At 41.7% G+C, this 20030-nt stretch overlaps 1 protein-coding gene across 1 annotated transcript in view; it reads right to left on the reverse strand.

Moving 5' to 3' along the window:
* The window catches only part of astn1 (astrotactin 1), a 1125762-nt gene that overhangs the window by 406412 nt on the left and 699320 nt on the right, over positions 1-20030 (reverse strand). The window contains exon 13 of the mRNA XM_060931185.1: positions 16334-16528. Within this exon, the coding sequence (XP_060787168.1) occupies positions 16334-16528 (195 nt within the window). The remainder of the gene's footprint in view (positions 1-16333; positions 16529-20030) is intronic.

The following is a 20030-nucleotide window of genomic DNA, read 5'->3' on the forward strand; positions in this document are numbered from 1 at the left end:
AGTAGCCTACTGTAAGAGACATGGTGGATGTGGTTCGCGAAACGAACACCCACAACTGTACCAGAATAAAATGTAACGTCACGCACGAAAGCGCGCCAAAGACTGCAGACTACAGAGACACAAATTTAGAGGCTTTGAAAGATGAAGCGTTCACATGTTAGCGGGGCGCATAAAAGGAAAAAAAGAGAGAGATGCAGGTAATGATAGAATCGTAAGTCACGGACTTTTTTTAAGGTAAGGATCACCAATCTGTTCAGAATATCAGCTACTTATCAGTTATCAGCCTACCAGCAGCTAGGCTATGTGCAGCTAGGCTAGATATGCTATGATCTGTCCAACAGTAAAATAAATCAGTTGTGATTTGAATATGTGTCGTGTGATTTGAGTTATAATCCTGTTAGTATACCGTAAAATACCAAATAATAGCCGAGTTCCAATTAACCGCCGAGTTCCCTTTAACGGCCGGGTGTACGCGTGTGTTGTGACAAATAAAGGCCGGTTCCGAATACTCGCCGGGGTCTAAAAAAAAAAAAAGCGTCCGAACGTTCTATCTAGAATCTTGAGGCCCAGCACTTTTCTGGTTTTCTGGTGTTTAAACGATTTTGCATTGCATAGTTTTCTACCGAAACAATATGAATGAATGAATGAATGAATGAATGAATGAATGAATGAAAAATGAAATTATTTCTATAATACTGTTTACAACATTTTGTTACGTGATAATAAACATGCCATTTCAATGTTATAATCTTGGTCTACCGTAATATTTCTTGAGGAATGCAACTCCGTAACTTCTGACAGATGTCTTAGCCAATTACGTTTGACATGGGTGTGTGGGATATCACTTACGTCATCGAATGAGGAATACCCCTTTGGGTATACCCAACGAAAGCCAGCGTGTGTGGTGACATTGAGGACTGCGGGTTTCCAAGGTTGGACTGCTGCTTCTGTTAAACGACCTAAATTGCCGAATGCATGCGTCAAAGCACACACTGAGTTTTATTAAAGACCTTATACCATTTCACTTGCCCTTACCCATTCGGATCTGGAAGACGCTTTACAAAAAAGGTGAGAGCGTTCTAACATGCATTTCAGTCTGCTCGCGGCCAATCTAATCCAAGCGGCCTTTTCAACAAGTAATCTGTCGTGCAAGTTGGGCAGAAGCACGCGTCAGGCAGGCAACATGTAGGCCTACAAGTCAGTAACCTATTCAACTAACTTTCATCCGAACTTTAAGTTTTCTACGGGGTCGAGCCACCGTACCAACTCACTCGGGGAATAGGCTCATATCCGCCAAATAGGGAGACGTCTTGGAGAGAAACGTGAGAATGCAAGATGACAGTATGTAGCCACTGCAGGTCACTTATTTTTCAGCATAAGAAAAAACCCTTTGGTTTGACACTTCGCACCCTAATTATGTTGCTTCAACGTCGCGCCCTCCATGCAATTTCAGATTGACAGACATCGCGAAGCGCAAAGGGTGGAGGCTGCATGGGTGAGGGTGATAGCAAGTGACCATAACTTTGCAGAGTAATTAAATCACAGTGCTGCGCACAGACAATGGTGTGGTTTCTTGATTATTTTGTAAAGCATGCGCTTAACTAGTCATTAACAGGAAAAGGTGTGTGATTTATCCTTTATCCACCCCGACTGTGCCATGCGAAGATGCATTCTGCGTCTTCAAAATTCCCCGAAGTCGGCACCGTGCTATCTGTAATCTAACTCTAAACAAACTGTAAGTTATACTGGTTAAAAGTAGGCCTATCTGAGAATGATTTTTTTCCCCGTTTTGAGGTAGATTTTGGGGAAGGTGTTTGTGAAGAAGGAATTAATCGCCTGTTCCAAATAGCCGCCTAGTCTCTAATACGCGCCGGGTCTCTTACGTGATTGAGACAAATAATCGCCCGGGCTATTATTTGGTATTTTACGGTAATAGCATATTTCGATGGGGATAATAAAATGTCTAAAACGGCATCTACTGAAGAAATTGATGAAAAGATTGTAGGCTATAATGTTCACAGTTCGGGCAGCAGACAGAGTAAGCATACTGAGGGGAATAGCAATACAAAGCTAGCGCAGATCCACATTTCTCGCTAGCTGTGTTGGGTGTGTTGTTAACCCGTGTGGATTTAAGTGAAATACTTGAGAAGTTCTGTGGTCAAGACAACGTTTTAAGGTAAGGACGCTTGATTATTAATGTTTGCCCGCCGTGGCTTGTTGTTGACGAAAGGCCCACATGATTTTGCCTTATGCAGCTACTGCTAGCGTCATGCTTTGAACTAGGTTAAGCTCATTTGCGCTAAAGGATGGGTTTATTGAAGGACTTTGATGTAGCTAGTTTCTTTTTAAAAAATCGTATGCTCAAAACAGTATGCCCGTGTTCATCATGTTTAACTTTTTTCTTGATGGAGTGCGTGAAATAGGGCTGTGCGATGTCCCCTTAATTGGCATCGACGATGTTTACAGTGCAAACATCGTGATGGACGATCATATCGTGGGCGAGGGGGGATTTTAATACCACATTATTAAATATATTATTATTATTATTATTATTATTATTATTAAAAGTATTAGATACTCATCCGAGGCTTTGGCACGTAAAGAAAAAAAAGCGCTAGGTGATGTGGAATATTTGGCCTTGATAACGGATATGTGGTCCAGCTGCAACATGATGCCCTATATGTCAGCTACCGTACATTATGTGGACCGAGAGTGGGCAATGCAGTCCAAATGCCTGCAGACGAGTTTCATGCCAGAGACACATTCAGCGGACAATTTAGAAGACGCATTGCGCGAGACACTTGCCGAATGGAAAATAGAGGAGAAAAAGATCGCCTGCATAACAACGGGGCGAATATTGTCACAGCCATCAGGCAATTGAAATGGCCGTGGTTAAGTTGTTTTGGGCACAATTTGAACCTGGCCATAACCAACTCGCTTGCGCAACAGAGGGCCAGTACAGACCGAGCGTTTGGAGTTTGCCGAGCAGTCAACACTGCGTTTGCACACAGCTGGCTTCGGAGAAATGAGCTGCGCAAAGCGCAGGTGGAAATGAACCTCCCCGAGCACTCACTGATCACGGCAAGATATTAATCTGCTCTAACAATGAAAGACTAGTATTCAAATTATGAGAAGAAACTACACTTAAGCTATTACTCATTGTTTATTTGCACCATATCAATTGAAGATGCGTTTCGGCCTTTAGTGCGCACTTGAACGCGCTAATTTTTCCAATTTATTAGTGTTTGAATTATTGCACCAGCTTTTAAAATCATGATTTGATATTGTTTTTTTTTACTGTCTTTACATTTGTCAGAATCACCTTCATTCTTCCATTTGGTTTGACATTATGGCTTAGAGTGGACCATTTTGTGTCTGAAAGTAGGCCTATTTACCAGATTAAAGTTATTTGACTTCTGCCGAAGTCTGCGCTTCACTGCCGTTTGATAAGGTGCAATATTTCCCAACTGTTAATAGTGGCTATTTGTTTGAACAACATGACAAATTTTACATTAAAAGTATAGTGTAGGCTAAAAAATGAAGTCAAAATTTATTATTAGTAGCATACTGTATTTGTGTAACCACGTTATGTTCACTAGCACGTCCCTGCACCATAGCCTACGTGAACAAGCGGTAATAGGATATTACTTTATAATGATTTATATAATTATGTATTTATATGTTATATATTTATATATTAAACAAAACTAACTAACTAAACTAACAAAAAACTAACTTTTTAGGTTAAATAGGCCCAGATGATACCGTATATGCATGATTATGACAGGAGGGGGCGTGGTATCACGATGGTGGCTCTCCATCGTGATGGATGACCACCATCGTCGATGGACGATGGCACTGTCTATCGGCACAGCCCTAGCATGAAATATTGTTGCAAGTGGTATTTCGATGCAGTCATGTCAAAAAGGCAGTTGAATGCACGGTCTCATTCAAGGAGAAGGAAAACTTGCATGATGCTTGAACATAGATCGGTAAAATAGACCCTAGTAGGACTTGGTTTTGTGTATTTCGGTCTGTAGAGTTATGAGTTTGGCCGCTGTCCATGGTGTTTACATTTCGTGGTCGCCGAGCCAAGTACCTTGACTTGCAGTGAATGTTTGTTTTCATCCCGCCGAGCTATTTTTATGTATTTTATTTTTTAAAAGGACTTGTCTGTAGGTGTGTGTTTTATGTTTACAACACATAGGTCTACATTATAGCGCACGCAGGCTTGTGTGGTTATCTCTGGCCATGCCCCTGCGTGAAAGTTACGCAGTATCACTGTCCTGTCCGTGGTAATAATCAGAACCGGCTCTGTAATGATAATGCGCGCGTTCTTCTCTCCCTCTGTGGTCGGATGTGTTGAGCGATGTGAGCGTGGGCCTTGTGCAGCTACGCTGAGCCAAACGTAACCTATCGTAGGCTTCTAGGCTAATTACGCACTTACACTGTAAATGCTTGACACACATTGCAAATAAAATAAGAGTGTTTTCCTGGCCAATGGTAAAGGTAGGGTTGACAGGTAGCCTATGAGGGGCCTAGCCCCTGGGCCACGGGTGTTGATAAAGCGCCCCTGCGGACATGGAGGAGACCGAGGAACCTGTGGTGGACGACCCTGCAGAAAACGCAATTTCTTCCAGTAATGAAGTGCACCCCTGGCCCTACATACGTGATCACTTCAGCTTCGTAGAGAAAAGGGGTGACAGTTTCATTATGCAATGCAGATTATGTGTGCCCAAGAAGACAACCATTGCGGCATACAAAAATTCGACGTCTAATCTGCGCAAGCATGTTGAGGTAAGTATTGTCATTGGCATCATAATCACAGGCGCAGATAGAGGGTGGGACGGGTGGGATTCGTCCCACCCAGATTTAAATTCACCTCGTTCGGTCCCCCCCCACTTATAGGGAGGAAGAAATGTCTATGCTGTCTTTCTTTGCATAAGGCAAACCTCACGGAAAAATCAAAAGACTAATTACCATTCGGTTTATTGAGGTGCACAGCAGTGTATACATAGTTGCAACAACTCACATAAAACAAAACAAAGACTGATATTCGGTTGGTTGAACTGCGCAGACTGCACAGGTTGCGAGCTCGAGCTTGGTTGCTATGGTTACCCACAACAAGTTTGACAGGCATATCGGGGTTGGGGTTAGTTTGCTGGCAGCTTTGTCCCCCCCCAGTTTTTTGTCCCCCCCAGTTTTTTGTCCCCCCCAGTTCAAAAAAACGTATCTGCACCCCTGATCATAATGTTTCCTTTCCATAGTAAAACCGACAATAGGCTGGTTATATTCCAAAAATAGTGGATGGTGTTGCTAATGTTGAAGTAGCAACCTGTTGGTACTGTAACATAATGGTAACTAGTCTGTTATTTGGTTGGCTAATCATGCAAGCAAGTTAGCTCGCCAACCTGACGTGATCAGTCCTCCTACCATTCTACATCCAACAGGCCAGAAAGGAATACTAAGCAAAACAAATAATGTTTGAATTGAATTGCTCAATAACACACAGTGCACACAGGCAAGCTACGAGATTTCGGTACAACATTTCACTTTCATATTTCGTGTACAATGCTTTGTGTGTGGTCAGGGCGATGTAAGCGACATGACTGTGTGTATTGACCTTTTTTGTTTGTCTCAGTTTTAATGCAGCATTATCCTAAGCATTCAATTTGATACACTTCCTTTAAATAAAACATCTGGGTTGAGATGTACATATATCCTTGTTTCCTCTTCTTTTTCATTTTTGCACAACACAATAGAGGCAGAAAACACCCATTGTTAAAAGTAACGTTTTACTTTTACTCAAAGTACATTTTAAATGATCTACTTTTTACTTTTACTTGAGTAGATTTTTTGTCTGGTAACTTTACTTGTACTTAAGTAAAATTTCATCAGAGTCACAGTACTTGTACTTGAGTATAATATTTTAGTACTCTTTCCACCTCTGGCAATGATCTGAAATAAAGAAACAGATTGCAGAATACTGTAATTGACCAATCAGAATCAAATATTCAACAAAGCTGTGTAAAAACATATGATAATAGCATAATGCTTCCAAACTGGAATCCTTCCTTCCATTCTTCATGCATGTGCAGTCTTTAGAAATTATGACATGAGGGATTCAGACTGGATTAAATCCCAGAGGTACTTTGGTAATAATTACATTACCTCATGTCCCCATGGAAAAGTAGTCCAATCTGAAAAGTGCTCTAGTGTGAAAATTTTTCAGCTACATACTGATGACGCACTCTCCCTTGCTGTGCACAACCTAAATGAACCCCAAATAGAAAATAATATACTTTATGTTTATGCTTTTCGTCTTTTCTGAGATTGCACTTCATTCTGTGTGGATGATGTGCATTACTTTGTTTTCTCACATAAAAGTGTTCCATAGTGATGTAAAGGTAGAGACAAAATTGCAACCAGTATACTGGATCAACAGTCTTGTAGCTCACTACTAGCCTGAGCTTATACCCATATTTCGCCATGAATAAAAGGACTCTCATAATGACACTGCACCTGGCGTGTATGTGATAGATTAATTTTCTGTGGAGAGAGTAACTGGGAGACTTTGCTCATAATCATGATCCGCCGATCTGTTAATGAGAACAAAGACCAGTAAAATATTCATTAAAAGTGACTCAGACCATGCTGTGCATGAGTAAGGTGGAGAGCCAGAGGAGAACTCAAGTAATTAGGGATGGCTGTGTTTATAGCCTGCACTGTTTTAGGTAGATGGTCTCAGGACAGCTGGACAGAAAAAAGGAAAAGAGATTTAACAACAACAGAACTGAACTAAACAGAAACAAAGCAACACACTAGGGAATGGGCTGCATGGGCTAGGGAAAAAAATGAACATGAAAACGATGACTGCAAAATGTCCTCTCCTTGGCATGCCAGACATTTGGAAAAAAAACATTTGCTAGTTCTGTTTATCTCACTAATGCCAGACTCCTCCACACTGATGGTGATGGGAGACAAACCGTGTGGTGTAATCCAAGTAGAATTATCACAACAGAATGGTAGGGAGTGAAAAAAGCAGGAAAAGAGAGAGATGGAAGGCAGAGTCTGGGGTAATTTATTGATGAAAACATATTCTGCAGCATGACAAGCATCTAGTGGAGAAAAGTCTTTTTTTTTTTGCATGTAGGCAATCCGCATTTCAAGCAATGTGCCATCGTGTGTCTAAATGTGTATATATGAATCTAAATAACACTCATTTTCCTCAAACAAGTGCAGTAGGCATTCTGGACACTGGCCAAATAAGTCAGCATTCTGTTATCATTTTCCTCCATTTACTGCTCCATCTAAGCACTCAAAACCAGAGCAACTCAAAATAAAACATCTACTGGCTGCAATTTGCAGTTTTACATGTTTATTGAGTGAGACAGACTATATTAATGAAACATACAGACAGCTCCATTACGTCCTGCTATCCTTTTTCCAATACACAACACTGAGTCTTCTAGCGACTAGACAGTCTCTATATTCATAAATTGCTGATTTATTTGATCTTCTGGACAGATAATTTTTCTTTAGCTACATGGCAGTTAATTCCTTGCCTTAATAAAAGTCTTCAGTCTTTCATACTATACCTATAATCTGAACATCACTATAGATACAATGCACATCAAACATGCAAGAAATCCCAGCGTTGCAGACAGTTGAATCAGACTATCAGCCTTGAGCTGAATTCATTTTTTTTCCTCTCTTCTGGTCAAAGCTGCCTGTTTGAGATGTTTACAAAAAGTGGAATAAGGCAAAAATGCTTCATCTCTTTTTCCAATATTTTGCCCAACAACTTCCATGTTAACAAATCCATGTTTAAATAATGAATTTCCTGATTTACACAATTGTCTTTTTCACCCTATAGGACACACTTCTAGAAGCGAATTATTTATAATCACAGTATCTGTTATCACACAAATGAGGACGGGTTCCCTTTTGAGTCTGGTTCCTCTCAAGGTTTCTTTCTCATGTTGTTTCATGGAGTTTTTACTTGCTACTGTCTGCTCAGGCTTGCTCATTAGGAATAGATTTATAAATTAATTTGTTTAAAATTTAACTCTGGAATTTATATACTTCTGTAAAGCTGCTTTGTGACAATTTCTATTGTTAAAAGCACTATACAAATAAAATTGACTTAAATTCCCTGCATCCTATATTTACACTCTGATGTGTACACACTAGGGGTTGCATAGGCAAGTTGACAAATACATTCGCTAATTGTAGCTTTGGGGATGTTTGTCAGTTGGCATGATGGTGAGGAAAAAAAAAACAGTGAGGCAGATGGTAAAGTCAGTTCTACAGTAAACTAGAGTCAAAAGTTTTTGTTGCGTTTTTCTTTAGCTTTAATGGCCCATTAGTAAACATTTTGGTGTGTCAGACTGATATTTAATTCTGTTCATTGCCAAAGGAATTGCTCCCACACTTAATTTTGTTGGCCTTTAAATAAAATCCCTGCATTATGGCAGAGTGTAATCTGCTGTGACCAGCACTGTGTGCAAGAGAGCTTGCAGAACTGCAGGTTGCACGTCACTATCCAATCCCACTCAGCTAGTTTAGAATCAGATCAGTGGCACATGCCAGGTCAAAGAGGCTGATGGAGACTGAGGAATGAGTTGAACATGGTGGAAAAATCTCCCAGATGCTGCTGTAGGCTGAGCCACCAGTTCTTCCACATAAGTGCATTTGAAGAATTGGTAGGTCCTTAAATAGTGTAATTTGCTACACAGTAATTTTTTGCCCATTTAATGCACTGATTTTCTTATTAATTAAATCAGTGCAATAAATGTTGTGTAGCATAAATGTAATTTGTAGTATGTGTATGGCTGTTAATTGCAGTGGTTTGATGCATTCTTTGCTACACAAATAAAACAGCCTAAAATTTACTAAATGACTAGTTGACTACTTTTTTGAACTACTGTTTGACTAGTAAAAATTAGCAGTCATGCAACCCCTTGTATGTACACTCAAACACCTGCATTATGAGGCTCCACAAGCCTGTGAGCTTTTTTTTTTTTGTCTAATTTCATACATTTTCATTGCTATTAACTGCAATCAGGATACCCAACCATATATTGGTTATTCTGAAATAGATTTTACAATTCTACTGATATAACATCAAAATATACAGCCTGACTCACAGTTCATTCAGTGATGATATTGAATAGAACAAGGTTATCTTTATATCAATGGCATTTAGCAAATGCTCTTATCTCAAGCAACATACAACATACCCAGAACAGCCTGGGGAGCAGTTAGGGGTTAGGTGCCATGTCCAAGGGTGCTTCAGCCATTCCTGCTAGTCCAGGGAATTGAACTGGTGACTTTTTGGTCCCAAAGCTGCTTCTCTAACTGTTAGGCCCTCGCTTCCCCCAATCTTTAGTTCAGCAATAAAGCTACACCTTGGCCCGAAGATCTCAACTCTAAACTTCAAGCCTCTTGTTCAGCATCTAATAATATTTTTATAATATATTTGCCAGTTTAGATGGTCTTGGCCAATTGCCAGGTTTCTGTAGCCAATTTTCAGGACAACCTTCTGGTGTTTCATTGCCTAGCACACACTTAAACACAGCTCAATGTGCAACCTCAGTTCTTACTCTTCACATTGTGCGCTATGTCTCATCTCATCTCATTATCTCTAGCCGCTTTATCCTGTTCTACAGGGTCGCAGGCCAGCTGGAGCCTATCCCAGCTGACTACGGGCAAAAGGCGGGGTACACCCTGGACAAGTCGCCAGGTCATCACAGGGCTTGTGTGCTATGTGATGTCTGTAAATCTAGCAGGTGTAGACTTACACACAATCTAAAAATTACACACCAAATCACCAGGGCATATTGAGATTCCATATCACACTATATTTAGAAATGTGAAAGTGTCAAGTGGACAAATCACAAATTCATTAGCAAGCTCAACAAGCAAGTGAAGACCCCAATGAGTTGCCTGGTCCCGTGTTTTGCTCACCTGAAAGTCCATGAAAATATATTGTAATTATGTGCATTTAATACAGATTATGGAAAATAAGAGACTACTTGAATCCATGGGAGGGGTGACATTTAATAACCATAGTCTTTTTCAAGTCGTCTTCTCATTTTCATGTTCTTCTCATATATTCAGTGCTGCTGCATATTCACTGATTCAGATTCAGTGCTGTTCTGGTGCTGTTGCTTTGGTCTGAATCTGTGAGATAACCACGCTCCATTCATTTGACTATAAAAGATAAAAATAAAAGAGCTGGGAGATAAATGTGGCATTAAGAAATAAAAGTCCCCTGAGCTAAATTGATATGGAATTATAAAAGTCCCCTTGAATAAATAAATGTGGAATTATTAAATAAAAGTCCCCTGAAATAAATAAATGTAGAATTATAAAATAAAGTTCTTCTGAAACAAATAAATGTAGAATTATAAAATAAAGTTCTTCTGAAACAAATAAATGTGGAATTATAAAATAAAACATTGCCTAAAATAAACGAATGCAGAAATATGAAATAAAAGTCCCCTGAAATAAATAAGTGACTCATTTATAGATTTGTAAATTGCCTCATTTATTTCAGGATTTATTTCACAACCATATTAATTTATTTGCATCCATCCATCCATCCATCTATCTATCTATTGACCTCAATGGCATTACATAATTACCGATCACATTACATGCCATTAAAACCTCCCCATCTTGTTGAAGCTATTTAAGAAAGCACATCAAAATTTTGGGGACATTCCCTATAATAATAATTTAAGGCCCCGGTCACACCGCCCGAACTTTGCTGGAGCGTTCCTTGAACGGTAGGGAGGGGGGGCCGAATTTCGACAACGCTCGTCACCGCGCACAAAATGGGAAAAAAAAATCGAAAACACGGGCGTTGGCTTAGCGGTGCACCGCTGAAGCCGGCGTTGGTTTAGCGGTAGCGAGCGGTAGCGAGCGTTGGTATAGCGGCGTTCTGCGCATGCGGGCTTTGGCTCGGCGGGGGTATAAAGTTGGTTTAGCACCAATCATAGCAAGTCTCTCAGCATCCATGGTGATACAGTTTTACTGTAACTTTGAGCAAATTCGATATAGATGAGGTCTGAACTCAACGGCAGCTCGATTCCAAATGAGCTCCTGGTCCATTTCTCCCCGTATTTATAGCCAAATTCTGGTCCTGCTCCGACACCTCTATACAGTACCAACGCCAAACCAAAGTTCATCGCCGCCATGGATAGCTGCTTCAACGCCCGACACCGTTCCAGCAACCCCGTGTCCGCTCGTAAAACGCTTACAACCACTCCACCGAAGTTTGTGCAACGTTTAATCGCCGCCCGGGCAACGCTGGCGAAGCAGCGGTGGTCCAGCGTTCAAGATTTCTGCGTTGGCCTAGCGGACCCAAGCGTCCACGAACTTGCGTCTAGCGGTGCCAAACTTTGACTGGGCGTTGGTGGAGCGGGGGTGAACTTTGCCGGGGCGGAAAATTGCCCCCTCCTCACCGCTCGCAATATTTTGTGCAGCTCAAAACTTTCGGAGCGGTAGGAGGGCCCCTCGAGAAACATCAGCGGTGGCCGAGCGTATACGGCGTTGCTTTAACAGGGGCCAACTTTTGTTAAACGGTGGTGAACGGTTACGAGCGGTGATGAATTTTTTTCACCGCTCCAGGAACGCTCCAGCAAAGTTCGGGCGGTGTGACCGGGGCCTAAAATAATAAGACAGCTCCTAAATTTTGGGGTATGCTTTTGAGAAAGCATTAAAAAGGGGGAAAAAACTGAAGTCATGAAGTCTCAGTAGACTTCACGTATTTAATTTTTCTGCATGCCATTTTGGACAAAGGTGAACCAGAATTGCCCTCAAGCTTCCTGGTTAAATCACGATACAGTTTGTCTGTGCCAATTTGGAAGCAATAAAAAAAAAAGGTACATGCATTGAAATTTTTATTGTCTGCCAAATCTTCTTCCATTTTTCATTGCTCCTTTCGTCTTTAAGGAATACCATTTCACCTTGCATAGTTTCCCCATCTACTCAAAACATCTAAGAAGCATAATAATTAATGTTTTAATTCTGAAGAAACTTTAACCATTCCTGTTTGCACTGACAGATAAAAGATAACGTGATGCTATGGGTTTCTTACTTCTACAAAGATGGGTACAATGGAAACCATCCTGTATCCCTTAGTGGGAATTTTTCCCATTCAACTTTTTGAAGATTTATCTTCTTCAGAGCAGAATAGTTGTACAGTGGTGCTTGAAAGTTTGCGAACCCTTTAGAATTTATGTTTCTGCATAAATATGACCTAAAACATCAGATTTTCACACAAGTCCTAAAAAGTAGATAAAGAGAACTCAGTTAAACAAATGAGATAAAACTATTATACTTGGTCATTTATTTATTGAGGAAAATAATCCAGTATTACATATCTGTGAGTGGCAAAAGTATGTGAACCTTTGCTTTCAGTATCTGGTGTGACCCCCTTGTGCAGCAATAACTGCAACTAAACATTTCCAGTAACTGTGGATCAGTCCTGCACACTGGCTTGGAGGAATTTTAGCCCATTCCTCCATAGAGAACAGCTTCAACTCTGGGATATTGGTGGGTTTCCTCACATGAACTGCTCGCTTCAGGTCCTTCCACATTTCGATTGGATTAAGGTCAGGACTTTGACTTGGCCATTCCAAAACATTAACTTTATTCTTCTTTAACCATTCTTTTGTAGAACGACTTGTGTGCTTCAGGTCATTGTCTTGCTGCATGACCCACCTTCTCTTGAGATTCAGTTCATGGACAGATGTTCTGACATTTTCCTTTAGAATTCACTGGTATAATTCAGAATCCATTGTTCCATCAATGATGGCAAGCCATCCTGGCCCAGATGCAGCAAAACAGGCCCAAACCATGATACTACCACGACCATGTTTCACAAAAGGGATAAGGTACTTATGCTGGAATGCAGTGTTTTCCTTTCTCCAAACATAACGCTTCTCATTTAAACCAAAAAGTTCTATTTTGGTCTCATCTGTCCACAAAACATATTTTTCCAATTGAGGTTTTTCACCTGACGTCACAGGGTCACGTGACGCCCCAGTGTCCGCCATTTTGGAGGTCAAGCTACATACTAACGCTGCAGACAGAGAGTGAGAACCAGCTTGGAAAAAAACGTGTTACAGACACCTAGAATAGATTAATTTGTCAGTAAGCACTCTATAAATAACCATGGTGTTTGCTTGTTGTGCTGTGGGCTGCCACAACAGACAGGGACAGCGTGCAGGACTCTCCTTTTACCGGTTTCCTACTGACGAAGACAAGAGGGCCAAATGGATTGCAGCTGTGAAGAGACAGGATTGGGAGCCAACAGAGTACTCCAGACGTTGCAGTGATCATTTCATTTCAGGTTAGTTTATCAGTCAACGCAATTTTGATAAAATATATAGCAAAAAGTAAATGGGTCAGTGTTTGTTAACCCATCTGAGCAGTGAAACAAGGCAGTGTTAATTTGTCTAGGGTTGCATGTAGCAGATGTAGCGCGGATCTCCAAACACATGAGAAGCCTATCTTACGCACATATCACGCGGACTCCACACCTCCACACATGCATCGCGTCTGAAGTCATAACTCATCAGGGGAAATCGTGTCCACACTGGCATGTTCAAAAAACAACCTCGCGTCAACAATGATACCACACGCAAGAAAAAAAAAAAAACAGTCAGGCTACTCAACAACCAACCTGGCAGCAGCAGTCGTTGTCATGTAAACACAACACTTCGGATATGCAAATGCTTCCCGTTACACACGATTGCTATGTCAATAAACATCATTTTACCAATATTTTAGAGACCCCCCAACATTTCCCAAATCATGTTTTCAAGGGATCTCATGTCTGTTTCAGGGGATCTCGGATCCCCCGAGTAACAAGACAGTGTTGTGAACATAGCCTACCTTGTACCGTTTCAAATTGCTGGGGTCATCCTTCATCAAATTGTTGACTTCTGTCGACAACCTTGGCTCCATACCAAGGCTGGGTACAGTGTTTGTGATAAAAGACATCCAATTTAACACAAATCACAGCTTACTTTCTTGTTAAATGTGCAAAGGTCTCCACCATCTCATACCGCCTTGCACTGAAGGACTTAAGCGTGCCGTCCAAAATGGCTGCATCACATGACCTGGTCACGTGGGTGAAAAACCTCAGTAGCCTTCTGGCTTGTCCAAGTGATCTTTAGCAAACTGCAGATGAGCAGCAATGTTCTTTTGGAAAGCAGTGGCTTTCTCCTTGCAACCCTGCCATGCACACCATTTGTTGTTCAGTGTTCTCCTGATGGTGGACTCATGAACATTAACATTAGCCAATGTGAGAGAAGCCTTCAGTTGCTTAGAAGTTACCCTGGGGTCCTTTGTGACCTCGACGACTATTACACACCTTGCTCTTGGAGTGATCTTTGTTGGTCGACCACTCCTGGGGAGGGTAACAATGGTCTTGAATTTCCTCCATTTGTACACAGTCTGTCTGACTGTGGATTGGTGGTGTCCAAACTCTTTAGAGATGGTTTTGTAATCTTTTCCAGCCTGAGGAGCATCAACATCATCTTTTCGGAGGTCCTCAGAAATTTCCTTTGTTTGTGCCATGATACACTTCCACAAACATGTGTTGTGAAGATCAGACTTTGATAGATCCTTGTTCTTTAAATAAAACAGGGTGCCCACTCACACCTGATTGTCATCCCATTGATTGAAAACACCTGACTCTAATTTCACCTGCAAATTAACTGCTACTCCTAGAGGTTCACATGCTTTTGCTACTCACAGATATGTGATATTGGATCCTTTTCCTCAATAAATAAATGACCAAGTATAATATTTTTCTCTCATTTGTTTAACTGGGTTCTCTTTATCTACTTTTAGGACTTGTGTGAAAATTTTATGATGTTTTAGTTCATATTTATGCAGAAATATAGAAAATTCTAAAGGGTTCACAAACTTTCAAGTACCACTGTAGTTCCTGTCCCCATCTTTTCTGAGCACCAATGCTTTGACTAAGTTTGAAATCAATTGTCACAGTAGTCTAGTATTTCATCAAAGATTAATTGAAGCGACTTGTAGCATCAGCAGCACCACTGTAGCTTACTTTTGTTCCCTGCAAACTTCAAGTTCTATCTGGCCCAATTAAATCCAATTAAAGTAAACTTTCCCATGATCACTCTCAATTCATTTCTCAGCACTTCACTTAATTAGAGTTTGAGTTAGGCTGGGCATCCCAAAAGGTGCATTTGAGTGATGTTGAGAGCAAGATGGAGCGCACAGAGGCCAGTTGTGCTTTTCATAGCTTGTCGACATCCACCGTCTCTCTGGGTGCTTTGAAATGAGATCAGAGCATTTGAGATTTGCCTTCTTGATAATATTAACTTTCACTCTTACACTCTAACTTCTTTTTTCTCCCCAACTACTGGCCCATGTGTGTCTCTAACCCATCCCCTCAACAACCACAGGATACAGAGTATAATAATGAAAATGACTTTAGATAGCATCTAAATATAATTTAGGGCCTGGACAAGACTCTATGGTAGAGAACAAAACAATGTGTTAGAGGCGATTTGAAGAATTAGACTATACTAGATTGGTGTAAAACACCATGTCTTATGGGATTTAACAGCAGTTCATATTGACAGATAACTCCTCATTAGTAGAAGAAGGCATGCAGTATCTGAACAAATAGAAAATCTGAACATGGCCTAATGCATTTCTAAAATGAACTACTAAAAACAATGAAAAACCATATAAGACAAAGTGAAAACAAGATGTTTACTGTAACTTTGATGACATAATGGTTTTAACCAGTCCTAATAGATGTATCATTATGTGTGAGTTCTCTGAAAAGGCTCCTAACAGTGAAACAGTGGGACGGCTGCTGGGAGCCAATTATACTAGTGTCAAATGTTTCTCAAAGTAAGAAGTGGAAGCTCTGTAACAGCAAGAAAAACAATTATCACATGCAGTCATATTTCTGTTTGGACACGTCTCAAGCTTTGTAATTAAAACCAGATGCAGGATGGCAAATTTTCAACATTTAATTGTTCAGGTTGATGGAATAAATTCTCATAAGACTTATTTTATCAAATGTTGTCAAATGCTAACATAAACTGTGCAGCCAATCTAGACAGGTGAGAGACTGGTTAGAACAATGATTAGCCATGTTAGTATTGAAGGTGACCAAATCTTTTTCAAGATGACAATACAAATCTGGATGAGTGGCCTTTCAAAATCACAGATATAACTGAAAACCTTTGCAGACACAACATTCATGCAGAAGAAGTCAGAGAAGAGACAAAGGAAGATTCTGTGACCAGAACAAATTGTCACTTCCTACCTGAAGGTAGCCTTCAGGATCTGGCCTGTGGTGACTTCCTTGGTGCGGTTGTCATACCCATAGAAGACATCTCCAAATGTGGTTTGATTGGCTGGGATCCCGGCTGTCTCGCCACAGTCCACTCCCTCAGTGCAGGATTCAGACAAAGGCAGACATGTGCGGCCATCTGCCCCACGCTTATAATCCTCAATGCAGCTGCAGGAGTGGTATTAGCATTCATTTTTTTATTTCAGAATTATGTATTGCAAGTCAGTGTCAAAAATGTAGGAGCACATCTACAGCAATAACAGAACTAACAATACCTACTGCATTTTGATCATTAATAAAAAAGGGGGGGGAAACACTTGGCATTCAGTGAATTAATTCATTTTAAGTTAATTAATTACATTTAATTCATTATTTTAGCAGTTTTATTTGTATGAGGTTTTTGACTTGTGTGTTTGACGTTATTAAAAAAAAAATCAGAATTTGTCAAAATTCTCAGTAGGGCTGTTTCACAATCAGGGTATATTTTAGGGTCCACAGTAGTCCAAAAATCAAATATCAGATTTTCAGGTTTCTCTGCTATTAAAAATTACCTTTTGAGATGCAAATTAACCACACAGAATTTCAGAGCTACAGGTCATATACTGGGCATGTTACTTGTGGTGAGAAGACAGCATGTAGTGTCTTTTCTAAAATTGACCTACTTTCTTATAGTCCACAAGAGTAAGGTATATAAAATGAAAAACTGTTGAAATGTATGTGATTTTTAAGTACACATTTTCAAATAGTATGTAGCAATGTTTGTACATTGTGGTAACTGTAATAATAACTGAAGTGGTGACGATCCATGTGGTGGTCCGGAGAGGAGACTTTTTTTGGTAGACACACATTTCGACCACATGTGAAGCTCCACTGCAAGTGTGTCTTACCGTACATCTGTTTCAAGTATTTTTTTTTAAACTATGCAACAAGAGAGTATTCTGCTTTAAAAGACTCATATGTAGTGTCTTAAAAATCATGTACAACCTCAACACATGGTGAGTGTGCTCCAGAGAGGATATTTTTGATGGACAAAGGACACTGTCACTTAGTTGAAAAAAAAAAAATTAACTTCCACTGAAAAATCTTTCTATTGTGAATGAAAGTATACATCCGAAAGTAAAACTCAGTTACTGCAATTCTGAATTTAACCAGTAAAATCTATGTGTAATAATTAAAGTAGAGTTAAATGGAATGACCACAAGGTCAAAACTGAACCTGCATTTGACACAAACACATTCATAAAAACTTATGAGACATTACTGCTGGAGGTAGTGTTAGGACTGGGACTGTTTTGGCCTCTAGAGGCCGCTGTTATGTTTATCTTGTCATGTTTGTTTTGGCCTCTAGAGGCTGCCACTGTGTTTTGTGTTTGTCTTGATTGCCTGTTTCCTGCCCCGCCCTGTTCCTTAATTGTTTTGTGCATAAATACCCCTCTGTTTGTTCCCTTGTCACGGAGTCTTTCTGCTATGCTGTCTTGTGCTAGTTTCCTCTGTCTCACGTATCTTGCCTGTGCCCTTGTGTTTTTGATATTTTTTGCTTTCTTTGGACTTTGTACCTTTTTGATCTTCTGAGCGTTCAGCATTTTGCCTTCCCTTTTGTTTTTGGACATTTAACCTTTGGATATTTTTATTTTGGTTTATCTTCTGAGCTTTTGGATTTTCTTTTTGTTTTTTTCCATTGGATTGTATATAGTGTAAATAAACTGTTTTTAAACTGATACTCTACTTTCGCCTCACGCCTCTGCACTTGAGTCATCCCCCTGGTGGCCTAGTGGGGGTTTGCTGGATTATCACACTAGCGACCTGGTTCGAATCCCAGCAAAACCCTAACAGACTCTGTCATGACCGACTCCTTCAGGGAATTATGGCAGCTCCGACGTGCTTCGGAGCGACCATGGACGAATGCTCGCAAGCCAATGTGAGGCCCTTGCTTGCCATGAGGTACTGCTTCAGCAAATTGGGAAAACCCTGGCACAGCTGCCTCCTCTGCCCCCATCTCCTCATCCTGATCTGGTTCCTGCTCCACCATCTGCACCCATTCCAGTGCCTCCTGCCATGCTGTCTCCTTCACCTTGCGAACCCAGCCTTCCTGCACCACAGAGGTATGATGGCAAGCACGATGAGTGCCAGGAGTTCCTTACCCAGTGCCAACTCACCTTTGAGCTTCAGCCTACCACTTACACTACGGATCACCGCAAGATTGCCTTTGTGATAACCTTGTTAGCTGGTAAGGCACGAGCTTGGGCAACAGCCATTTGGCAGAGACAGGGACCCAAGTGCTCTGATTTCAAGTTGTTTATGGAGGAGATGCTTCATGTCTTCGATCAGGCAGACACCAGTAAAGACGCAGCCAGGAAGCTCATGTCCATCCAGCAAGAAGGAAGCGTCACGGACTATGCCATCGCGTTACGGACGCTCGCAGCTGTCAGTGGATGGAACAAAGCAGCCCTGGTTTCAGCCTTTCACCATGGTTTGTCTGACCCTATCAAAGACGGCCTGGCCTCTATCGGATGCCCAAGTGACCTCGAAACTCTGATCTCACATTCTACTCGTCTTGACAACAGGATTAGAGAGCGCCGCCAAGTCCTGAGCTTCCCCAGCCTGGAGCCCGTCTACCTCTTCCAGTGACTGTCTAGAGCCCATGCAAGTTGGCCGTACTCGTCTCTCCGCAGCTGAGAGGGAGCACAGAAGGAGGGACAAGTGCTGCATCTACTGTGGCAAGCCTGGCCATTTCTGAGCATCATGTCCCGAGCTCTCGGGAAAAGGACCGCCCCGTCCAGCCGAGGGAGGGTTGTGACGGGGCCTACCCTCTCTCCTGAACTCCCTGGCCAAGGAGTCTACATCCCGGTCTCCATCTCCTGGGGTGAGTCCGTCCACTCTTGTCAGGCCTTGTTAGACTCCGGGGCGGCTGGAAACTTTATGGGTGTTCACTTCGCCCAAAGTATCAATGTCTCGACTGCACCTCTTGAAGTCCCACTGTCTGTGTCTGCCCTGGATGGCCAAGCCTTAGGTGATGGAAGAGTCACCCAAGTAACTTCTCCAGTCTTCCTCCAGTCTCAAGGTCACAAGGAAGAAATATCCCTGCACCTGATTCCTTCACCAGAGTTCCCAATGATTCTAGGCCTTCCTTGGCTTACCCGCCACAACCCTCGCATAGACTGGGTAACAAGCCAGGTTGTGGAATGGGGCCCTGCGTGCCATGCCTCTTGTCTGCTCACTAGCTCTCCTGTGTGTCCTGCCGAGCCTCCTGATCTCACCGAGTTATCTCAAGTTCCCACAGAGTACTGGGATTTGAAAGAAGTGTTCAGCAAGAGCAGGGCCGCCATTCTTCCTCCGCACTGTGCCTACGACTGTGCCATCGACTTGCTCCCTGGGACTACCCCTCCTCGTGGCAGACTGTTTTCCCTCTCTCAGCCAGAACGCAAGGCCATGGAGGAGTACATCAAGGATGCCTTGGCTTCTGGGTTCATTCGACCATCCACCTCACCCGCTGGTGCCGGCTTCTTCTTTGTCGGCAAGAAGGATGGGGGGCTCCGGCCGTGTATTGATTACAGGGGTCTGAACAAGATCACTGTACGCAACCGCTATCCCCTTCCGCTGATGTCCACAGCGTTCGATCTGCTCCAAGGCGCCACTGTCTTCACCACATTGGACTTACGGAACGCATACCA

Source organism: Neoarius graeffei, chromosome 1 (assembly GCF_027579695.1).
Source record: "Neoarius graeffei isolate fNeoGra1 chromosome 1, fNeoGra1.pri, whole genome shotgun sequence".
Lineage (NCBI taxonomy): Eukaryota > Metazoa > Chordata > Actinopteri > Siluriformes > Ariidae > Neoarius > Neoarius graeffei.